This window comes from Haliotis rubra, unplaced genomic scaffold (genome assembly GCF_003918875.1).
Source record: "Haliotis rubra isolate DU_JTF1 unplaced genomic scaffold, ASM391887v1 Scf39, whole genome shotgun sequence".
Taxonomy (NCBI): Eukaryota; Metazoa; Mollusca; class Gastropoda; order Lepetellida; family Haliotidae; genus Haliotis; species Haliotis rubra.
The window spans coordinates 1,272,632-1,292,579 of record NW_025767068.1 but is presented as its reverse complement, the minus strand read 5'-3'; the positions used below and the strand labels follow the sequence as shown (position 1 = coordinate 1,292,579).

General features: G+C 44.5%; 1 protein-coding gene across 1 annotated transcript; it reads left to right on the top strand.

Moving 5' to 3' along the window:
* Positions 1–53: 53 nt before the first annotated feature.
* LOC124286672 (protocadherin Fat 4-like) lies at positions 54–19,848 on the top strand. Its single transcript, XM_046723077.1, has 49 exons — positions 54–518; positions 638–1,141; positions 1,250–1,381; positions 1,939–2,448; positions 2,566–2,706; positions 2,823–3,017; positions 3,137–3,469; positions 3,577–4,362; positions 4,561–4,749; positions 4,873–5,001; positions 5,116–5,301; positions 5,420–5,566; positions 5,732–6,055; positions 6,153–6,338; positions 6,456–6,525; positions 6,844–7,286; positions 7,400–7,729; positions 7,864–7,998; positions 8,123–8,443; positions 8,570–8,746; positions 8,868–8,996; positions 9,126–9,746; positions 9,867–10,049; positions 10,166–10,294; positions 10,430–10,942; positions 11,337–11,477; positions 11,584–11,775; positions 11,884–12,018; positions 12,132–12,317; positions 12,482–12,805; positions 12,937–13,395; positions 13,531–13,851; positions 13,959–14,144; positions 14,254–14,391; positions 14,551–15,063; positions 15,184–15,315; positions 15,505–16,011; positions 16,124–16,261; positions 16,408–16,596; positions 16,764–17,090; positions 17,201–17,332; positions 17,446–17,622; positions 17,762–18,073; positions 18,212–18,334; positions 18,442–18,627; positions 18,745–18,873; positions 18,978–19,160; positions 19,274–19,396; positions 19,516–19,848. Exons 1-49 carry the CDS (start codon positions 54–56, stop codon positions 19,846–19,848), a joined length of 12,864 nt encoding a protein of 4,287 aa, XP_046579033.1.
* Positions 19,849–19,948: the final 100 nt, after the last annotated feature.

Genomic DNA, 19,948 nt, shown 5'->3' with positions numbered 1-19,948 from the left:
TGCAGTACCATTGAATATGGTTAAAACCAAATGTATTGTTCTTTCCACAGAATATGGCCAACAGCCGCATCTCCTACAGCATCAGCGGCGTTGCTCCATATCAGGGCAGAAACCTGTTTTACATCAACCCCAATAACGGACAGCTGCACCTGGGACAGTCATTTAACACAGATACGTCTGGTGCCAGCAGCTACCAGGTCGTGGTGACGGCCACCGACTTTGGCACCCCACCATTATCGGGTGCAGCCACCATGAACATCAACGTAGTGAGGAATACCCAGGCTCCAGTCTTCAACAGTGCCAGCTACCGGGCCACCATTGATCAAACTCTAGGAGTCGGTAGTAGTGTGTTGACCATGTCAGCCTCTGATGGGGACACCCAGCCACCTTACAACGTCATCTCGTATTCACTCGTTGGGGATGGTAATGCGCCTTCATTCTTCCGACTTGATGGTGTTAACAGCGGCTTGATCATTGTGAAGGATACTTTGACTAAGGATTCAAGTCTGTCTTACGTGGTGAGTCTTCTGATATGCAACAGGTATTGTTCAGATCGTAAATATTCATGTTCTATTTATCAGAAATCAGGATATATTCTGGGTCTTTCCAATAAAGTTATTCAATATCTGTTTTTCAGTTACGAGTTGTGGCTACTGATGGTGGAAACATTGCAACAACAGCAACAGCAACAATCATCGTCAACCGAAATCTCAACCGTCCCACATTTGTCCGAACGTCACTGGCAGCGACAATTGTGGAGAACTTTCCACTGGCTACTTCCATAGCAAAAGTCCAGGCAGTAGACAGTGATATCCTAGCCCCCCACAATCAAGTGACGTATAGCATCATCGGAAACCAGAACGCTGTGAACTATTTCGCTGTAAGTTCAAGAGGAGAAATTTCCCTGAAGCGCTCTCCAACTGATACCACCACCAACACCTTCCAGGTGAATGTGTCCGCTCAGGACAGCGGTCTCCCGGCCCCCCTTGGGAGCCAGACCAATGCTCTAGTCACAGTGACAATTTCCCGCAACCAGAATCCTCCAATCTTCTTCAACTCAAGCTACAGCGTGGCTATTCCAGAAACATCGACCGTTGGATCTTCTGTGATCCAGATCTCTGCAACTGACTCGGACTCAAATGTAAGGATTCTTTTGAGTACATTACGTAGTGTGTGATACTTTGTGATGAATTATCTATATCATGTGAAATTTTCTATGATTTATTTATGCTGATGAACGTATTTGCAGCCCCAGTTCAACCAGATCAGATACACTGTTATTGGTGATGATTCGGCCGGGACCTTCTTTAGCATCAGCCCCATCACCGGACTCCTGTCAACCCAGGCCTCTTTACAGTCTGAGAATGTCGACAGATACAGTGTAAGTATATTCACATTGCAAGCCCTCAACAGTACTATCAGTATCCATGTTCCAGTATTACCTTTCATATCTATTGGGTATCAATACTGAAAATGACGTGCACATCATTCTATTTTAAGGTTCGAATTGTCGCCTCTGACAATGGTTCCCCAGCCAGAAGTGCTACTTCAGTCGTCCTAGTGAGTGTTCAGAGGAATTTCTTCGCACCTGAATGGCAGAGTCAAACCTTCACTACCAACGTCCTTGAAACACAAGCTCTAGGTGTCCCAATCTTGTCAGTGACCGCAACCGACCGTGACCTGCACACACCACATAACGTCGTCTATTACCAACTGACCGGAAGTGCTGCAGTATTATCACACTTCCACATTAATGAGGTCACTGGTGAGATCAGCATCAGGACCCCCCTAACTTCGGACACATCGGATCCTAATCAATACGTAGTAAGTACAAATTGATCTTTACTAAACGCAATATCTGTTAAATGAAGCTGATAATTCAAATATATTTAAAACCAAATAACAGGTTCTAAACTGAAATGTGTTTATCTGCTTCAGTTCTCTGCTCGAGCAATTGATCGTGGTACACCAACCCTAACTGCATCCAGCAATGCCAGCGTTGTCATCAATGTCGTCCGCAACCAAAACGGTCCCGCCTTCGTCGGTGAACCTTACGGCAGGTCCATTCGCCAGGATCTGGGCGTTGGTTCGTCTGTCATTCAGATCAACGCTGTCGACCCTGACACACAAGCTTCGTTTGGAGACATCAGCTACAGCATCATCGGCATCGACACTGCACCATCCTTCTTCAGCATCGACAGTGTCACTGGACTGATTACGCTGAGGGCTAGTGTAGCCACGGATTCTACAACTGAGTATAGAGTGTTGGTCCGGGTCGAGGACAGTGGATCTCCGCCCAAAAGTGACATCACAGTTGTGACTATTACAGTTAATAGGAACCTTGCGGCACCTGTGTTCCAAGCTCTGGCCTACAATATTACTATACTCGAAACTCAAAACCTGGGAGACACTATTGTCACAGCCCGAGCCACGGACTCCGATCTTATGGTGAGTGTCTTGCAATGAAATTGTGTCGAAAGTCTTATTCTTCGTTTTGACCTTCTCTGAACTAATTGATGAAACACTGTACTGTACATTTGTAAACATGTTTCGGTTTTATTCCAGTCCCCTAACAATGCTATTGTGTATAGTGGAGTGGGAACAGCTCGGGCTCTGGAGTACTTCTACATCAACGTTGTGACAGGCGATATCTCTGTTCGGCGCTCCCTCATTGACGACACCACTGCCAACAACGACAAATACACGGTACGTTGACAGCACGGGATGTTACAATATGCTATACTTCTACATCATGCTGTAGCTAAAAGACAGTTGAATCATTGTTTATGCACTGAAAATATATATTATTTGTACTGTTTCAGCTTACCGTTGCTGCCCAGGACAAGGGTGTGCCAGTCTCCCTAAGGGCCACTTTACCTACGATTGTCAACATCTACGTGATCAGAAATCAGTTCGGACCGGTATTTGCCAACACTCCATACTCGGACACTATTTCTCAAGCCACTGCTGTGGGAACAAGAGTCTTTACAGTCAGAGCCAATGATGACGATCTTAGGGTATGTACTACCTCCATGGCTATTGAATGGTCAGATCTGAAGCACTGAAAACAAGCAGGTGATGTTCATGTTGATGCATTGTCATACCATCTAAAATATGTCTTACTTTTTCTATACAGGCTCCCTACAACATAGTGCAGTACAGTTTGATCGGTGACGACAACGCTCCCAACTTCTTCACCATCAATCCTGTTACTGGAGAGATTGCGACTCGCGCTACCATTTCCAGCGATACTTCTCCCTCCTACAGGCTTCGTGTCATGTCCTACGACGGTGGCAACCCCTCAAGGAATACTTACGAAGTTGTCACGCTCACAGTGGACCGCAACCTGTTTGCACCAGCCTGGCTCAGCCCATCTGGTCCCGGCTTTACTGCTGCAACCACTATCTTCGAGAGCGCCGACTTCAACACTCCTGTATTCCAAGTGTCCGCCACGGATAACGATGCAGCAGTAAGTTCATTGACCAAATATCAATATGCTCGTAAATGTAAAGACAAAATCATTCAGAATATTGCTTCAAAGTTCGGTCCATATATTTCAATGTTTTTCACTTACAGGCTCCCTACAATACAGAGGTTTACAGTCTGGTTGGAGACAGTTCTGCCTTGACCTACTTCTCAGTTGACGCAAACAGTGGTCACATCCGATTGAAGACCTCTCTCCTTCAGGACACAGCGCAGCAATACACCTTGCTAGTCCGCGTCACAGACGATGCCCAGCCTCAGAGACCAGCCGCCAACACGGCCACGGTTCTGGTTAATGTCCTGCGTAATAAGTTTACTCCTTTCTTCATGGATACTCCATACTCTCGTCCAATCTCGGAGAATCTCGCAATAGGTTCTTCAGTAGTCACGGTTACAGCTTTGGATAATGATCCGCAGAATACGTTTGAACGTGTGAACTATGAAATTATCGGAGACGACGCTGCCCCTGTTTATTTTAATATTGCCCAGACCACGGGAACACTGTCCATATCGCAATCATTGGTTGGCGTGGCTGAGAGTACATTCTACGTGAGGGTTCGAGCCTACGATAATGGTCTACCTATTCCAAGAAGTAACACCACTGTTGTCACTGTCACCATCAGGAGGAATCTCAATGCACCAGTTATCTCCCCTACACTGTACGAGAAGGTCATCCCCGACACTACTCCACTGGGAACGGTTGTAACAACTATCGGTGCTACTGATGCCGATTTAAGTTCTCCCCACAATGTCATCCGATTCTTTACTAGTAGTCCGAATTCACTGGCTGACGAATTCTTCTTCCTTGACGCCGTATCTGGTGATGTGTCGGTGAAAAAGTCGCTCACACTCGACACGACCCAGAACTCAGTTTACACGGTAAGTCCATTAATTATTTATTATTTTTTTATTTTATATTATATTGTATTAAACCTTTGAATGTATGTTGACATAAAAGTGGACTTTACACGGAACGAAATATGAATATGTAACGGTATTGCACAAACATTCATAACAAGTATATGATTATATCTAAAGATATATCTGTATCTGTATCGTAATATCACAATATTACAGATGGCGGTAAGAGCTTCCGACACTGGGATCCCCCCTCTGACATCGCAGGAAGCCCAGGTTCGAATCCAGGTGACACGGAACATCCATGCCCCACGCTTCTTTCAATCTCAGTACGAAGCCACTCTTCCAGAGATGCGTAGTGTTGGGGCTGTCATCGCTCAGCTTACTGTCTCTGATGCTGACACTGTGGTGAGTTTCGTTTCACAATGTACGTGTCCCCCAACCTAACTTAACCACAGAATCTTTCTGTTTCCATCATCGTAGTGATATGAATATGCAGAGGATGATAATTGCTGGATTGTGTATTTCCAGACTCCCTTCAATGCTGTGACTCTCCGGGCTGTTGGTGACGACCTGGCTACAACATACTTCGGCATCAACCAGACTGGTTCTGTGTTTGTACAGAGAGACCTCAGAAGCGACACACTGACGTTTTACAGGGTAAGTGTGCCACGAAGTTGCCATTTTAATACAAATACAGCCATAAATACTTCCACTATCTTGGACGACATGTGAAATGAATTCCTCATCTATATTGTCACGATTACCCTCCAGCTGAGAGTGGAAGCACGAGATGGCGGCTCTCCAGCTAGAAGTGCAACTGTCCTTGTCAACATCAACGTTCAACGCAACCTCTACGCCCCAGTGTTTAACCCAGCTCGCTATGAAGAAACCATCATGGAAACAACTGGACTGGGCGTCAGTCTCGTCAGAGTGCTGGCTACTGACGCAGACACAAGGGTATGTATTGCAATATCATATATATATCGGACTTGTCCGCAACTCTGTAAATAAGAGTGCACAACTCACATGGTACCATTATACAGGAATTTCATCTTTCCAAACACCAATGTTCCAGGCTCCACACAATGTATCCCGATTCAGCATCAGCCAAGGCAGTTCGAGTTCTCAGGGACGCGACTACTTCATCATCGACTCCGTCAGCGGAGTTGTAACCCTCAGACAGTCTCTCATGACCGACAACACCCAGGCTACAATTTATACTGTAAGTTAAATTTAGTTAAATAATCCCATCGATAATATTTCTATTACGTCTTACCGTAAGTAAAATAAAGGTAAGGGCGTAAAAACGTAACTATATTTCAATTATTTCCAGGAAATGTATTACTAGTATTTCAATTGTAGCTTTAATGTCATTTTATCGTTACAGTTCAACGTTGACGCCACAGACACTGGCGTGCCTTCCCTCTCCAGCGGCAACGCTGCCACCGTCATCATCAACGTCGTCAGGAACCGCAATCCCCCATTCTTTATTGGTCAACCGTATAGTACCTACATCAACAGAACCTTGCCAGTAGGGGCAGTCGTTTACGACTTAGACGCTCAGGACTCGGACATCAGGGCTCCATACAACACCATCGAATACGACGTCATCGGCGACGATGTGTCACCCGTGTTTTTCACAGTTGAGGCTCAGTCCGGTCAAATCAGATTGACGCAGAGCATTCTAATGGAATCGGAACTAATCTACCCAGTAAGTGTCTTTATGCAAATACATTTACTTATTCGCCATGTTTAATCAATTCCCCTGTTAATGTTCCTCACTGTCATTTACCCTTTACCTTTTTCAGGTGAGAATCCGTGCTCGCGATGGTGGTAACCCACGTCTCACAGCAACAGCCCTCGTCTCAGTGATTGTCAACCGCAATCTGCACGACCCCAGTTTCCTAAGACAATCCTACGACATCACCATTCTTGAGACTACAGCTCCAGGAACCAGTTTCATCAACGTCGCTGCCAACGATGCTGATATCACAGTGAGTAGACTGTACCAGATATACGCATATTCTACCCGTAAAACTGAACAATGTTATTCTAGCGAATACCCATTGGTATGTCTTTAGCAAAAAACGAATATTCTTCTTTTCTTCCAGGCTCCCTACAATGTGGTTCGCTACTACTTCGCCTCGTCCGTGGATCAGTTTTACCTGGACGACGTTTCAGGTCAGATCAGTGTCAGAAAGAATCTTGTTGGAGAGTCGCAGAACTCATTTACAGTAAGTGACAGAAGAACCACAGATAACAACGGACACACAATATATACAAAAGAACATATGCTTATAAATTCAATCATGTATTGTTTTAAGTTATAGTTTCATTTATATATACACTTATAAATCATAACCGGTTTCATATTAATGCCATAAGTATGTCATATTATTACAGAATTTATGATTTTCTGGTGTATTGTATTTTCAGTTCAGTGTAATAGCACGTGACGGCGGAAGTCCCCTCGGAACAGTACTGTTGTATCTGTGACAGTCACAGTCCTCCGTAACAACAACCCCCCAACCTTCGTCAGTGAGCCTTACACCATCGACCTGACTTCCAACACTCCCGTGTCCACCAGCCTGGTCCAGGTGGCCGCCACAGATGCTGACGTACAGGACCCATACAACAGGATCAGATTCACCATTATCGGGGATGATGCAGCACCAAGCCTCTTCACCATCGACGGCGCTACCGGCGTTATCAGGCTCAACAGCAACATCAACACCGACTCCAGCAGTATTTATAAGATTCGTGTCTTGGCTCAAGACGGTGGCAGTCCGAGTTTGTCAGATACGACTGTCGTGTCTGTGAACGTCACCCGTAACCTCTTTCCGCCGGAGTTCCGGAGCACATTCTCTAATGTTGCGATCACTGAAAACCAAGCCCTTGGGGAGTCTTTCTTCAGTGTTGTTGCAAGCGACAATGATGTCAATGTAAGTTGCGATGACTTGTAAAAATCAATCAACTCTTTCATTTCGTTTAAATAACAATTAAACAAAACAAGTCCTGATACTTGATAATAGCTAAAATCATTCTTCATCCACAGATTCCCAACAATGTGGTCGAGTACACATTGTCTGGCAATGATGCCGCGAAGGAGAATTTCCAAGTGGGCAGTCTGTCTGGTCAAATATCTCTGCTGCGGTCAGTGTCTGATGACGGGAACAGACCTTCCACGTACACCCTCACCATCACCGGGCGAGACATGGGCATCCCTCCACGCGCTGCCATCAACACGGCCACCGTGACGGTATCAGTAGCGAGGAACAACCACGCCCCCACCTTCAACGGCCTGCCATACCTCAAAACCATCTCCAGGACTCTCGGTGCCAGTGCTAGTATATTACAGGTCACCTCTGTGGACGCCGATATTAGAGTAGGTTTCCTTCTATAGTATTCGTTATAACTTGATAATATGAAACACTATGTGGCTAAGTTACTGAGGTAATTACTTCTCTATAAATATATTACTGTTATAAAAAATAATTTGAGTATATATTTCACTTGCAGGCACCTTTTAATCAAGTTACACTGAGTGTTGTCGGAGATGATTCCGCGCCAAATCTTTTCACACTTGACGACACCGGAACCATCCGTGTTGCAAACAACGTCGATCTGGCCCAAGATTCCGCTCTCAAGTACAAGGTGAGTGAATGTTTCAGTAGAGTTACGTCATTAACATGTATCGCCCAGTTTATACTTAGACAAAACTAGATCACACATCAGTAATTCTTTCTTCATATAACAACTGTTTTCACTCCACTTGTAGCTGCGAATCCTGGCCTATGATGGCGGTGTCCCATCACTTAGTGCAACAACTACAGTCGACATCACAGTTCAAAGGAACATCTTTCCACCTGTATTCACCAACAACGATGTAATCCGCGTCGTGATCCAGGAAAACACAGCTGTGGGTACGCTCATCGCCGATGTCAACGCCACAGACGCCGATCCTGACGCCCCCAACAACGTCTTTAGCTTCAGCGGCATTGGGGATGGAGATGCTACGACCTATTTCTTTGTCAATCCGGTCGATGGAAGGATAACTCTCCTGAAACCTGTGAATGGCAGTAGCATATATGGATTTAGGGTAAGGGTGGCCTACCTTTATTGTTTGTTATTGTGTTTTGGCTATTTGATTCCGGAATGAGGGAATTTCCTTCACAGCAGCACCAAGGTTTTGGTTTTTTTTACATATATTCGTTTTTGGTTTTAGCTTATTGTTCAGGCCCAAGATGGCGGCTTCCCTCAGCTACAGAGCACCACTATCGTTGAAATCAGCATTCTGAGGGACACGGACTCCCTTCAGTTCACCCTCCCTAGCTACACAGCCAGTATATCCGAGAATCTCCTAGTGAACACTGTAGTCACATCTACTGTCGCACAACCTGGGGTAGGTGGATCAATTTATATATAACAACTTTTTCCGAGTTCATATACATTGGTCGATTGAGTCTTCTTGAATGAATACAACACAGATAGAGACGCCATCTAATATTGACATCGTATTGCAGCCTGGAGTGAGCTACATCCTGACTGGGTACAGCAGCGGACCTGACTACTTCACCATCAACCCAACCACCGGCGCCATCTTGGTCAAGAAAGATCTCAGGAGTGACCTCAACAAACTCAACATGTACTATGTAAGTAGCCATGGAAATAGTTTTAAACTGATTACAGGCTCTCATCATCAACAGAAGGATAACCTAAACAAAACGTGTTTTCAGTATCGTCAGTGTTTATCTAACCTGGTAATATTTCTTTACTTTCAGCTCCACGTTAAGGCGTCCCGTCAGTTTACTACTGGTCTGAAGACCGCCATGACACAGGTAAATATCTCGGTAACCAGGAATGAGAACCCACCTGTATTCAGCACTGAGATCTACCAAGTGACCATCCCCGAGACACTGAGCTTAGGGTCATCTGTCCAGCAACTGACTGCTACTGACGCCGACTCTCAAGACATCCTTGCCTACTCAGTTGTTCCTCAGGGGAACATCTCCGACATCTTCTACCTCGGCCCTTCCTCAGGACTCATCTCACTCAGGACGTTCCTGGAAGGCGGAACCATTAATGTCTATCAGTTTAACGTCATCGTCAGTGACCAGTCGCAACCCGCCAAGACAGACAGAGCTACCGTTATTGTTAATATTCTGCGAGACTCTTTTGCCCCTACCTTTGTTAGAGAACCCTACAGTACCAACGTCGTCTTCAACGTTCCTATCGACACTAACATATTCAACGTGGAGGCTACAGACCGGGATCTACAAGGCAGCATTGTGTACGAAACCATCGGATACCTTGCTGGACCAGGCTACTTCGCTGTGGACTCCAGAACAGGAGCTGTGACAGTCACGGCGTCTTTAACCACCGATACATCCTCATCATATGTGGTAAGAAAGATATTAAATCAGCTTCTTTTTCCAAAAGGGTTTTGCTTTTTTTGGACAAAATTGAAATTAAATTGATATAGTGTTGAATCTAGGCTTATCATTGTCGTGTTACGTTTCCAGCTGGGTGTGATGGCATATGACAGTGCAAGACCTCTCCAGAAGGACTATGCCAACTTAACCATTGAGGTGAACCGTAACCCCAATCCCCCAGTATTCACGCAGAACACCTATGCAAGACGTATTCCAGAATCCTTTGCTCTTGGTGCCAATCTTGTCCAAGTTACAGCCACTGATGCTGACTCGGTGAGTATTAGAAATATGTTCTTACAAGGTTTCATAATAAATACGTTTCAGCGTATCTGCACATCATAATGTCAGGGTATGTTCCTCCATAACATGTCTGCATTATCACTTTTCAGCACACTGTTCACTATGAGATCGTGTCCGCCAACCCTTCTGAAGGAACACAGTACTTCTATATGAACAAAGACACAGGGATGTTCACCGTCGGTCGTCCTCTCACAGAAATAACATCGAATGGATTTATAGTAAGATTTTACTGGCCTAAATCTATAATTACACGGTTTAATGATTTTAAAGATTGTTCCGTGCATTAAACAATAATAACATCAAAGAACCACTCTGGATCATAACGTTAAAAAAATCACTCCTTTGCCTTTCAGTTCAACGTTCGTGCCTTTGACGACGGCGTGCCTCCCCAGCAGAGCTCAACGTTAGCCCAAGTGACTATATCCATAGACCGCAACCAGTTCGGTCCTCTCTTTGTTGACGTCCCATACGAACAAACCATTAGAGAGACCATTCCTGTTGGAACAAGCGTTCTACAGGTGTCTGCCCGCGACAATGACCCCCAGGGCTCAGCCTTCTCCAACATATCGTACGTCCTTATCGGGGACGACTCTATGCCGTCGTACTTCACCCTCAACAGCGTCACCGGCACCATCTCTGTCAGGGCTAGTCTTACTGCGGAAACACATGGCATATATCAAGGACGAGTAGTAGCTTACGACGGAGGTGCCCCACCTCGTAGTGCTACGGCAGTAGCTAAGATCCGAGTCTTGAGGAACTTATTTGAGCCCCAATTCAGTGAGCGCAACTATGAAACAGAAATTCTGGAAACTATCGGAGTAGGGACATCGATACTACAGGTCCGAGCTTTTGACAACGACACAAGGGTAGGTACTTTTGATCCGTAACACCTGGTGTCAGGACTGATATTGAGTGCCCCATTCTTACATCTTGACTGCTATTTTGCCTGTTCGGCCAATGGAATGTGTTGTGTCAAATATTGGTTGTACTGGCTGAACTCTGACGTTAAGGTTATATATACTCATAGAAACGAGTAAGGGAACACCTGAAAGTACAAGTGTTCCATTATTCTTTCCCGAATTTCACCCACAGTGCAATACAAAGCTTGTGAAGAAACCTGGAAAAGAATAAAGGAACACCTGTACTTTCTGGTGTTCCCTTATTTGTTTCCATGAGTATATTTATAGATTGCTTTTCAACAAATACATTTTTAATATGATGCTTGGAATTGCATTGTAATGGCATTCTTCATTATTTCAGCCTCCCTTCAACACAGTCCAGTATGAAATGCAGAGTGGCGCGCGTCAGTCTGACATTTATTTCCAAGTGGACAGTTCTTCAGGAGCTATCTCAGTCCGAGCTCCCCTCACTGGCGACACGCAGAACCAGGCTACGTTCCAGGTACACGAATCTCTTAGCCTCATATATAAGGACCAAACACTCTGTGTCCAACGACCTTTCATCTTATGTCGTCTACTACCAAATACACCATTTTCTTGTCTTGCAGTTCCAGGTGTTGGCGCGGGATCTTGGCACTCCGTTCTTGGTGTCCAGTCTTCTGGCTAATGTCAGGATCAACGTCCAGAGGAACTTGAACCCCCCTTTCTTCCTGACGGAGCCGTACCAAGCCACCATCAACTTCAACACCCCCGCTGGATCCAGTGTCTTCACTGTTTCAACACGTGACAACGACCTCAGGGTATGTCTTGGCAATAATATGAAGTCATCAAATAAACAATGACATATACCAACATACATTTAGCAGAAATATACCTTGTTTTCATTTGATCATTTCCTCTTGTTCCAGGCTCCTTTTAACACTGTATCCTACACCGTTATCGGCGACGACAATGCTCCGAACATGTTCACAATTGGTGCACAAAGTGGCGATATTTCAACGAACAGCCAAGATCTTCAGTCGGACACTGCTTCTGAGTACAAGGTGATTTACCGCTTCATAATCAACATGTTTAAAATTCTATGTTTCATAGTATAGCAATAATGCGCGTTTTCGTCAAATACATAATGTTAAAATGATCTTTTATATTCCTGCAGCTCCGAGTACTGGCCAGAGATGGTGGTTTTCCTTCGCTGACAGCGACAACGACAGTTCTCATCAACGTTGAACGCAACCTGAATGTTCCCCGGTTCCTCACCCAGAACTACAGTGTCAGCATATATGAAACTCATGACTTGGGGCTTCCCATACTACAACTATCAGCTATTGACCTGGATGTGTCTGTAAGTAAATAATCCTCATTTGGTAAATGAACCAGCATTTTTATTGACAACCCTGTGTGCCCAAGGCATCGCGGTATTCAAACAAATAGGAATCGTCCAGCTTTACAAAGAATCTTCTGGAAAAAAGAAACTTCTTGTACTTACAATCATGTTGTCTACTTCAGAGTCCATACAATGACGTCACGTTCAACATGGTCGGGGACGGTCAAGCTCAGGAGTATTTTGCTATCGACCCAAGCATCGGCTCTGTCTATGTGAAGAAGGCCTTGACACTCATCTCCACCAAGCAGTTTGTAGCCATCGTGTCCGTGCGGGACAACGCCCCTAACCCCCTGACTGCTGCAGACAACGCCTTCGTCACTATCAACGTCGTCAGAAACGACCACCTCCCTGTCTTTGTTGGCGATTCTTGCAATCGTGATCTGAGCCAGAATGTTGCTGTTGGAGCCAGTGTCACACAAGTCGCTGCCGTCGACAGTGATTCAACGGTATGTTAAAACGATAATTATTATACTAATTATGATTATACCATCGTATTGATGTTAAAAATATTATTAGTGTCTATCATTATTTCAAATACGTCACCATTATATTTATTTTTATGAGATACTTTTTTCAGAATACTCCATTTGGCCGTATCACTTACGACATCATCGGAGACGACTCTTCGCCCGTATACTTCAACATCAACCCTTCTTCCGGTCTTGTGTCGGTCACCAGGTCTCTGTCCCAGGAGAATGTTGATAAGTACCAACTCCGTGTACAAGCTCGTGACCATGGCGTGCCCTTCAAGTTCAATACTACTGTCTGCGTTTTGACAATCACAAGGAACTTCCGTGCGCCAGTCTTCATCAACGATCAACACTCCACCACAGTCGACGAGACTCTGCCTCTAGGCAGCGTCATCCTCACCGTCAATGCTACTGACGCAGATAGTCTGGCACCGAGCAACATCGTCCGTTACGAAGCAGTAGCAAATACTGGCGATGAGGAATGTTTCCTAGTCAATGAGATCACTGGACAACTAGTCCTCCGTCGAGCCCTTCTCTACAGTCCATGCACAGCTGCTGTCCTCAAGGTATGTACAAACAATATATATCACAATCATTTTATTAACTGAATTCGTTCCTTTAACCGTTAAATATTTAACTGGTCACAATACTGTCATCATTAAAATTCATTCAAAATAACATTATCAACTTGATCTCTACAGATGTACATACGGGCTTATGATCTCGGAGTTCCCCGCTTGACCAGCTCGGTGGCGAATGTGACGGTGATTGTCAACCGAAACAGTTTCACTCCCGAGTTTCTCAACACCCAGTACAGGATATTCCTTCCCGAGACCGAACCAAGTGGATCTCTGGTGTATAACGTCACAACACTGGACCGGGACACCGTGTCTCCCTTCAATGTCGTCCGTCATAGCATCATCGGTGACGACTCAGCAACCACGTTCTTCACCATCGACGACGTGTCTGGACAAATCACTCTTGCTCAGTCCATACTTCCTGACACTGAGACTTCATACCGGGTAGGTGTTGTAAGAAATAACTTTAAACATTCTGTAGATTTTCTGTTGATAAACGCTAAGCGAAAAAGGGAATATCCTGTATATTCACATTCACATTTATGTTTTAGATCCGAGTAATGGCCACTGACCAAGGGACGCCTGCACGGACAGCTACAGCCACAATCAATGTCCAAGTGACCAGAAACCTGTTTGCGCCTCGGTTTAACCCTCTCAACTACGAGGCCGACATATACGAGACCCAGTCCCTGGGTACTTCCATCATTAGAGTGAATGCTACTGACAGTGACACCAAGGTATGTGATGCCCGTTTTGCAAGAAAAGTCTGTTATTCAAGTACATTTTGCATGCTAGTAAACACTTTTGTAATTATGATATTATTTTCACAACGTTCCTTTGCCACAGAGCCCCTACAACAGCGTGCGGTACGAGGCCACAGGAACACAGCAGGCTCTTTCTTACTTCAGTATCGACAATGTTGATGGAACCATCTCTGCTCAACGATCTCTCACTCTGGACGACACCGACGCTACAATCTATACGGTAAATAAACATATAAAAGGTCCTTTCAGACGTTGTTGATTTAGATACGTTTTCACTTTTCAATAAGTTGCAATAATTTGCATGTGCTTGAGTTGCATTGAGTAAATGTTACTGTTTGATTTTATGTTTACTTATATTCTGGTTTCCTCTGCTCATCAGATGACGGTGAGAGCCACCGATCTTGGCACTCCAACACAGCAAAGTACCCAGGTTGCCACTGTGAGGATCAACGTCCTCCGTAACAACAACTGCCCACAGTTCATCAACCTCCCGGCAAACATCACCATTCCAACCTCAGTCAACTTTGGCAACAGTTTGTATAATATCACCGCTCTTGACAACGATCCACCTGGACGATTCAGCACTCTCATTTACGACATCATCGGCGACGACAATGCACCTGTGTACTTCAGCATCAACACTTTCAGTGGTGCAGTCAGCGCACTGCCCAACCTGGTGTCTGACACCTTGACCATGTACAGGTTACGAGTACGTGGCCGGGACGGCGGCTCTCCTTCCTGCGAGAGATATGAAGTCCTCACCATCCACGTACGGCGTAACGAACACCCACCCACTTGGATCTCCAACGGTAACTTCAGTACAACCATCTTGGAGACACACAACATCCTCAGCCCCATCACTCAAGTCTTTGCTGATGATCAAGACACAAATGTAAGGACAACGGTTTTCATGTATTTCATGCTTACAGAAAACAAGCTTCCCTTTTGGATACTAGATTGTTCATGTGACACATGAGTGTATTCTAATTTCTTGTGAATGTTCTGTCTTCAGATTCCAAACAATGTTGTGATATACAGTCTCGCACAAACATCAAACTACCGCGACATATTCTTCGTCGATGACGTCAACGGCAACGTGTATTTGAGGACTTCTCTCATTGGAACAACCAGTAACAGTTATGAGGTAGGCACAGACATATCCGGGCTGACATATTGTTAACTCGTGTCATATTAATTCATGATAACTACTTCTCGACAACATTTTGTGAAGTCATATAAAATTACTTTGTCATAATTACGTCTGATTATAATGTAGCTATGTTCTGATAAGTATCAGTAGGTATTTGATAACACTGACCCTCTCTGCCTGCAGCTGTCCCTCGTGGCGACTGACCAGGGGTCTCCGGCACTGTCCAGTACTCCCGCCAAATTGATCGTCAACGTCATCAGGAACGTCAACCCACCCATCTTCACCATGGAGCCTTACACACAGAACATCAGCCAGAATGTCGTGACAGGATTCCAGGTCATCACCGTGTTAGCAACAGATGCCGACCTCACTCCACCGTACAACACCCTGACATATGACATCATCGGTGACGACTCTGCACCAACCTACTTCGTCATAAACCCATCATCTGGTGTGATCAGCTTGTCCCAGTCAATCTCCTCGGATGTCACAGATCAGTACCAGATTAGAGTGCGTGTCCAAGATGGCGGCAGTCCTCGACTCAGTGATGTCATTGTGGTGCTGGTTAATGTTGAGAGGAACCTGTTCCCACCAACCTTCACTAGCAACTCGTATGGAGAGGTCATCCTGGAGTCTCGAACCGTGGGAACTCGTGTTCTCAGAGTTTCTGCTAATGACCTTGACACAACAGTAAGTACCGAATATTTCATACTCATCTTCGGTGACAGCCCAGTAACTAGGGTCCAGTAGAGTTTCTACTACACCTGACATTTGCTATATCAATGTTTTTTTATTTTTTCAGACTCCAAACCAGATTGTGCGTTATGGTATGTTAGGAGACACAATTGATAGCACCTACTTCATGATTGAAGCCGTCACTGGCGACGTCATCGTCAGACGTCCTCTCACCGACGACACCCAAAACACAGTTGTGTTTGCTGTAAGCATCAACCTTCATCTACTATAATATATATCAGTATTTAGCAAATGAAATATAATATACTAACAGTCTTATGTATCTACTATGTTACATTATTTACCATTCGTTCTGAAATGAATCATTAGTACATATGATGTCTTTTGTAGTTCCAAGCAACAGCAAATGACCTTGGCGCCCTCCAACGTAACGCAACGCCAGTTGACGTGACGATCACCGTCAGGAGAAACCAGAACAGCCCTGAGTTCCTCCAGACGTCCTATACAACCACAGTAACGCAGAACCACCCTGGGGGAAGCAGCGTCTACCAGACAACTGTTGCAGACAGGGACACTGTGGTACGAACAACATACTGATGTACCGATATATAGATGTATATTCACTACACTACTAAATACATACAATTTCCTCATTATTTTCATTGTTTTATAAATTCGATTTTATTATTGCAATCTCTGAGATTAAGAAAATACGTTTTATCCTAACTAAATCGGTTTAATTTCAGGCTCCTTTCAATGTTCTTTCCTTCGAACTTATTGGCGACGATTCTGCGACATCTTTTTTCACCATCAACCCAAGCAGTGGTCTCATCACGCTGAGAAATGGTGCTGATCTGACAACAGACACTGAAATTCGCTACATAGCCCGTGTTCTTGCTCGCGATGGCGGCGTTCCTTCCAGAAGTGCGACGTCGGTCGTAGTCATCAACGTGTTGAGGAATCTGTTCCCTCCTGTGTTCATGAATGTTGACTTCTTCAGGACTTCAATCAAGGAAACACTGACCGTGGGGTCTAACATTGCTGACGTGAATGCAACAGATGCCGACACCACGGTACGTCTCATTACGTTAATGATAACGTTCTTAAGTAAATACCCCTAAGTCCTTCAAATATGATATGCATCTTTGTGATATACTTGTAAAACCTTTCCTTTCTGTTACAGGCTCCAGAAAACACGATTCAGTACTCCATTGAAGGTGATGATGTGGCACCAGAGTACTTCTTCATCAACCCTAACACTGGAGAAATTACTTTATTGAAACCTGTGGAAAATATCAACATCAATCTCTTCAGGGTGAGTACGCGGTAAAGTCATATGTGTCCTTACAAGCTAAACAGTGATTCGGTTTCAGCATTATGTATTTTATGCTTATACTTATAAAATCTCTCCCCAAATGTCTCCCTCAGATCCGAACGACTGCGACAGATGGTGGCTCACCCGGCAGGAGTGCCGTTACTTACGTTGAAGTAACAGTTCTAAGAGAGACTGGTCGCCTGGCCTTCACCCTTCCCTACTACCGGGTAGTCATCAGTGAGAACACAGAGGTCAACAAAAACATCTTGTTCGCTCTCGCTCAACCAGGGGTATGTACACCTACATCATTACAGGTCACTTACACAATGCTGACACTAATCTCCAAACCATCCTAACATCTAGCATTTGTCATCAGTTGATATTTCAGCAGAACTATGTTTTTGTCTTACTATCTTTCTCTCATTTCAGATTGCGTCTTATCGCGTTCTTGGGATCTCGCCCGCACCGACCTTCTTTGACGTCAGTTCCCAGATTGGTGCTATTGCTGTTCGCCGTGATTTGAGACTTGACCCTGCTCGTCTGACATTTTACCAGCTCCAGATCGAGGCTACCGCTACACTGGACATCAGTGTACAGACCGCCACAACCGTGGTCAACATCACCGTAACACGGAATGAGAACGGGCCAGTTTTCACAGACAACAGCTATGTGACCAGCATCCGAGACACCACTGTCATAGGCACCGTGGTTCTCACAGTAACAGCATCCGATATGGATGGGGTGAGAATGGTTCAAAGTTTAAAATTTGTTTAAAAACATAAAATTAAAAAATGTTATATAACATCTTGAATGTTTGAACTCTCATTTATTATTTTTGGATACTAAGTGGTATTCTGACCGCATATTTAAACATTTCAGGATCTGGTAGACTACCGAATGCTGGACAGCAATTCTGCCGGAACGTATTTCTACCTCAACCCTAGAACCGGACAACTCTCAACCAAAATTTCACTCCGTGAAATTAACTTGCAGAGCTTCCAGGTAACTATCTGCCCATGTATCCTATTTAAAATCCCACATCCAAAAGTAGAAAATCCTTTCTGAAAGTACAATATTTACAATGTTTAAATAAGGCTTTTCTATTCCAGTTCCAAATTCAAGCTGGTGATCAACGAGCACCAGAGAGAACTTCACGGTCCAACGTCACAATTGTCATCGAACGTGATCAGCAACGACCTCAATTTGTTGACGATCCCTACACGACTGCAGTTCAAGAGACTACCGTTAATGGATCCACCGTCTACCAAGTGTCTGCTTTCGATGCTGATTTACAGGTAGGTCCAAATTACATATGACTTTAAAGAAAATGTATTTGAAGATATATATATATATGCACAATGCCCCTGCTCAAATCCTAACATAATAACGTAATAATCTTTGATGGTTTTCAGGGTTCCCTCACGTACGAGATCACAGGGGAAGGTGTTGCTCCAGCCTTTTTTGAGATCAACTCTAACACCGGCACGGTTACTGTCTATGACAGAGAAGCTCTCCTGTTTGACAGAGGAACAAACTACAAAGTAAGTTGATTTTAGAGACTCCCACTGATGATGAAAATGAGAACAACAACTATTGTTTCGGACCACTTGTATACACATTGCTAATGTCGTCGTTGTTGTTGCAGCTCGTTGTTGTTGTGTACGACTCTGCCTACCCTGCCGTTAGGGATACAGCCGAGATCGGTATTGCCGTCCTCCGCAACATCAACACCCCCATTTTCACCACCAACACCTACGAGGTTACCATTCCAGACACATACGAACTTGGCACCAACATAACACAGGTCTCTGCAAGTGACAGTGATGGGGTAAGTCTAGCTTCAATTTACATTTTATATATTACGACCATTGATAATGAATTCTTATCAAACGAGTAACATTTTTCTTTAGTTTTAATTCTTAAAATCTTTCATGATTTCAGAATATTGTCAAGTATGAGGTCATCGGCGATACCCGCGCCTTGGAATTCTATTATGTGAATCCCGATAACGGAGTTATCTCACTGAAGAAGCTTCTCACAGAGGGATCCCAGCCCACTGATACGGTAAGAGTACATCCCTATGCAACTACAACTGACAAAAACAAAGAAAATGTATTCTTAACTATTTTTGATCGGTTATTTTTAGGTCACATTATTTTTACGTCAACATAATTATTTTTCAGCTGACAATACGAGCCCGTGACCAAGGTGTCCCCGAGAAGTTCGGCAACTGTTTAGTGATCGTTACCATCAAGAGAGACGATCATGCTCCCGTGTTCACCCGCGTCCCCTACCGGGCCACTGTCCAGCGTCTCTCCCCCGTCAACATGACCGTCATCCGGGCGATTGCCACTGACCAGGACTTGCAGGGAACACTCCACTATGAAATCCTCGGCAACTATCCCGCCCCAAGCTTCTTCCAGATTGATGCCGTTTTGGGTGACATTACAATCAAGCGACCACTTGCATTCGACAGCCTTCTGACAAACACTTACTATGTAAGTAGAAACAAGTAAATTCTTTCACAAGTGACTGTAAATTACATGAACATATGTCTGACATTCGGATTGCATTTCGAACTATGTAGTCGAAAGGTTATCGTAATATTAATATTGC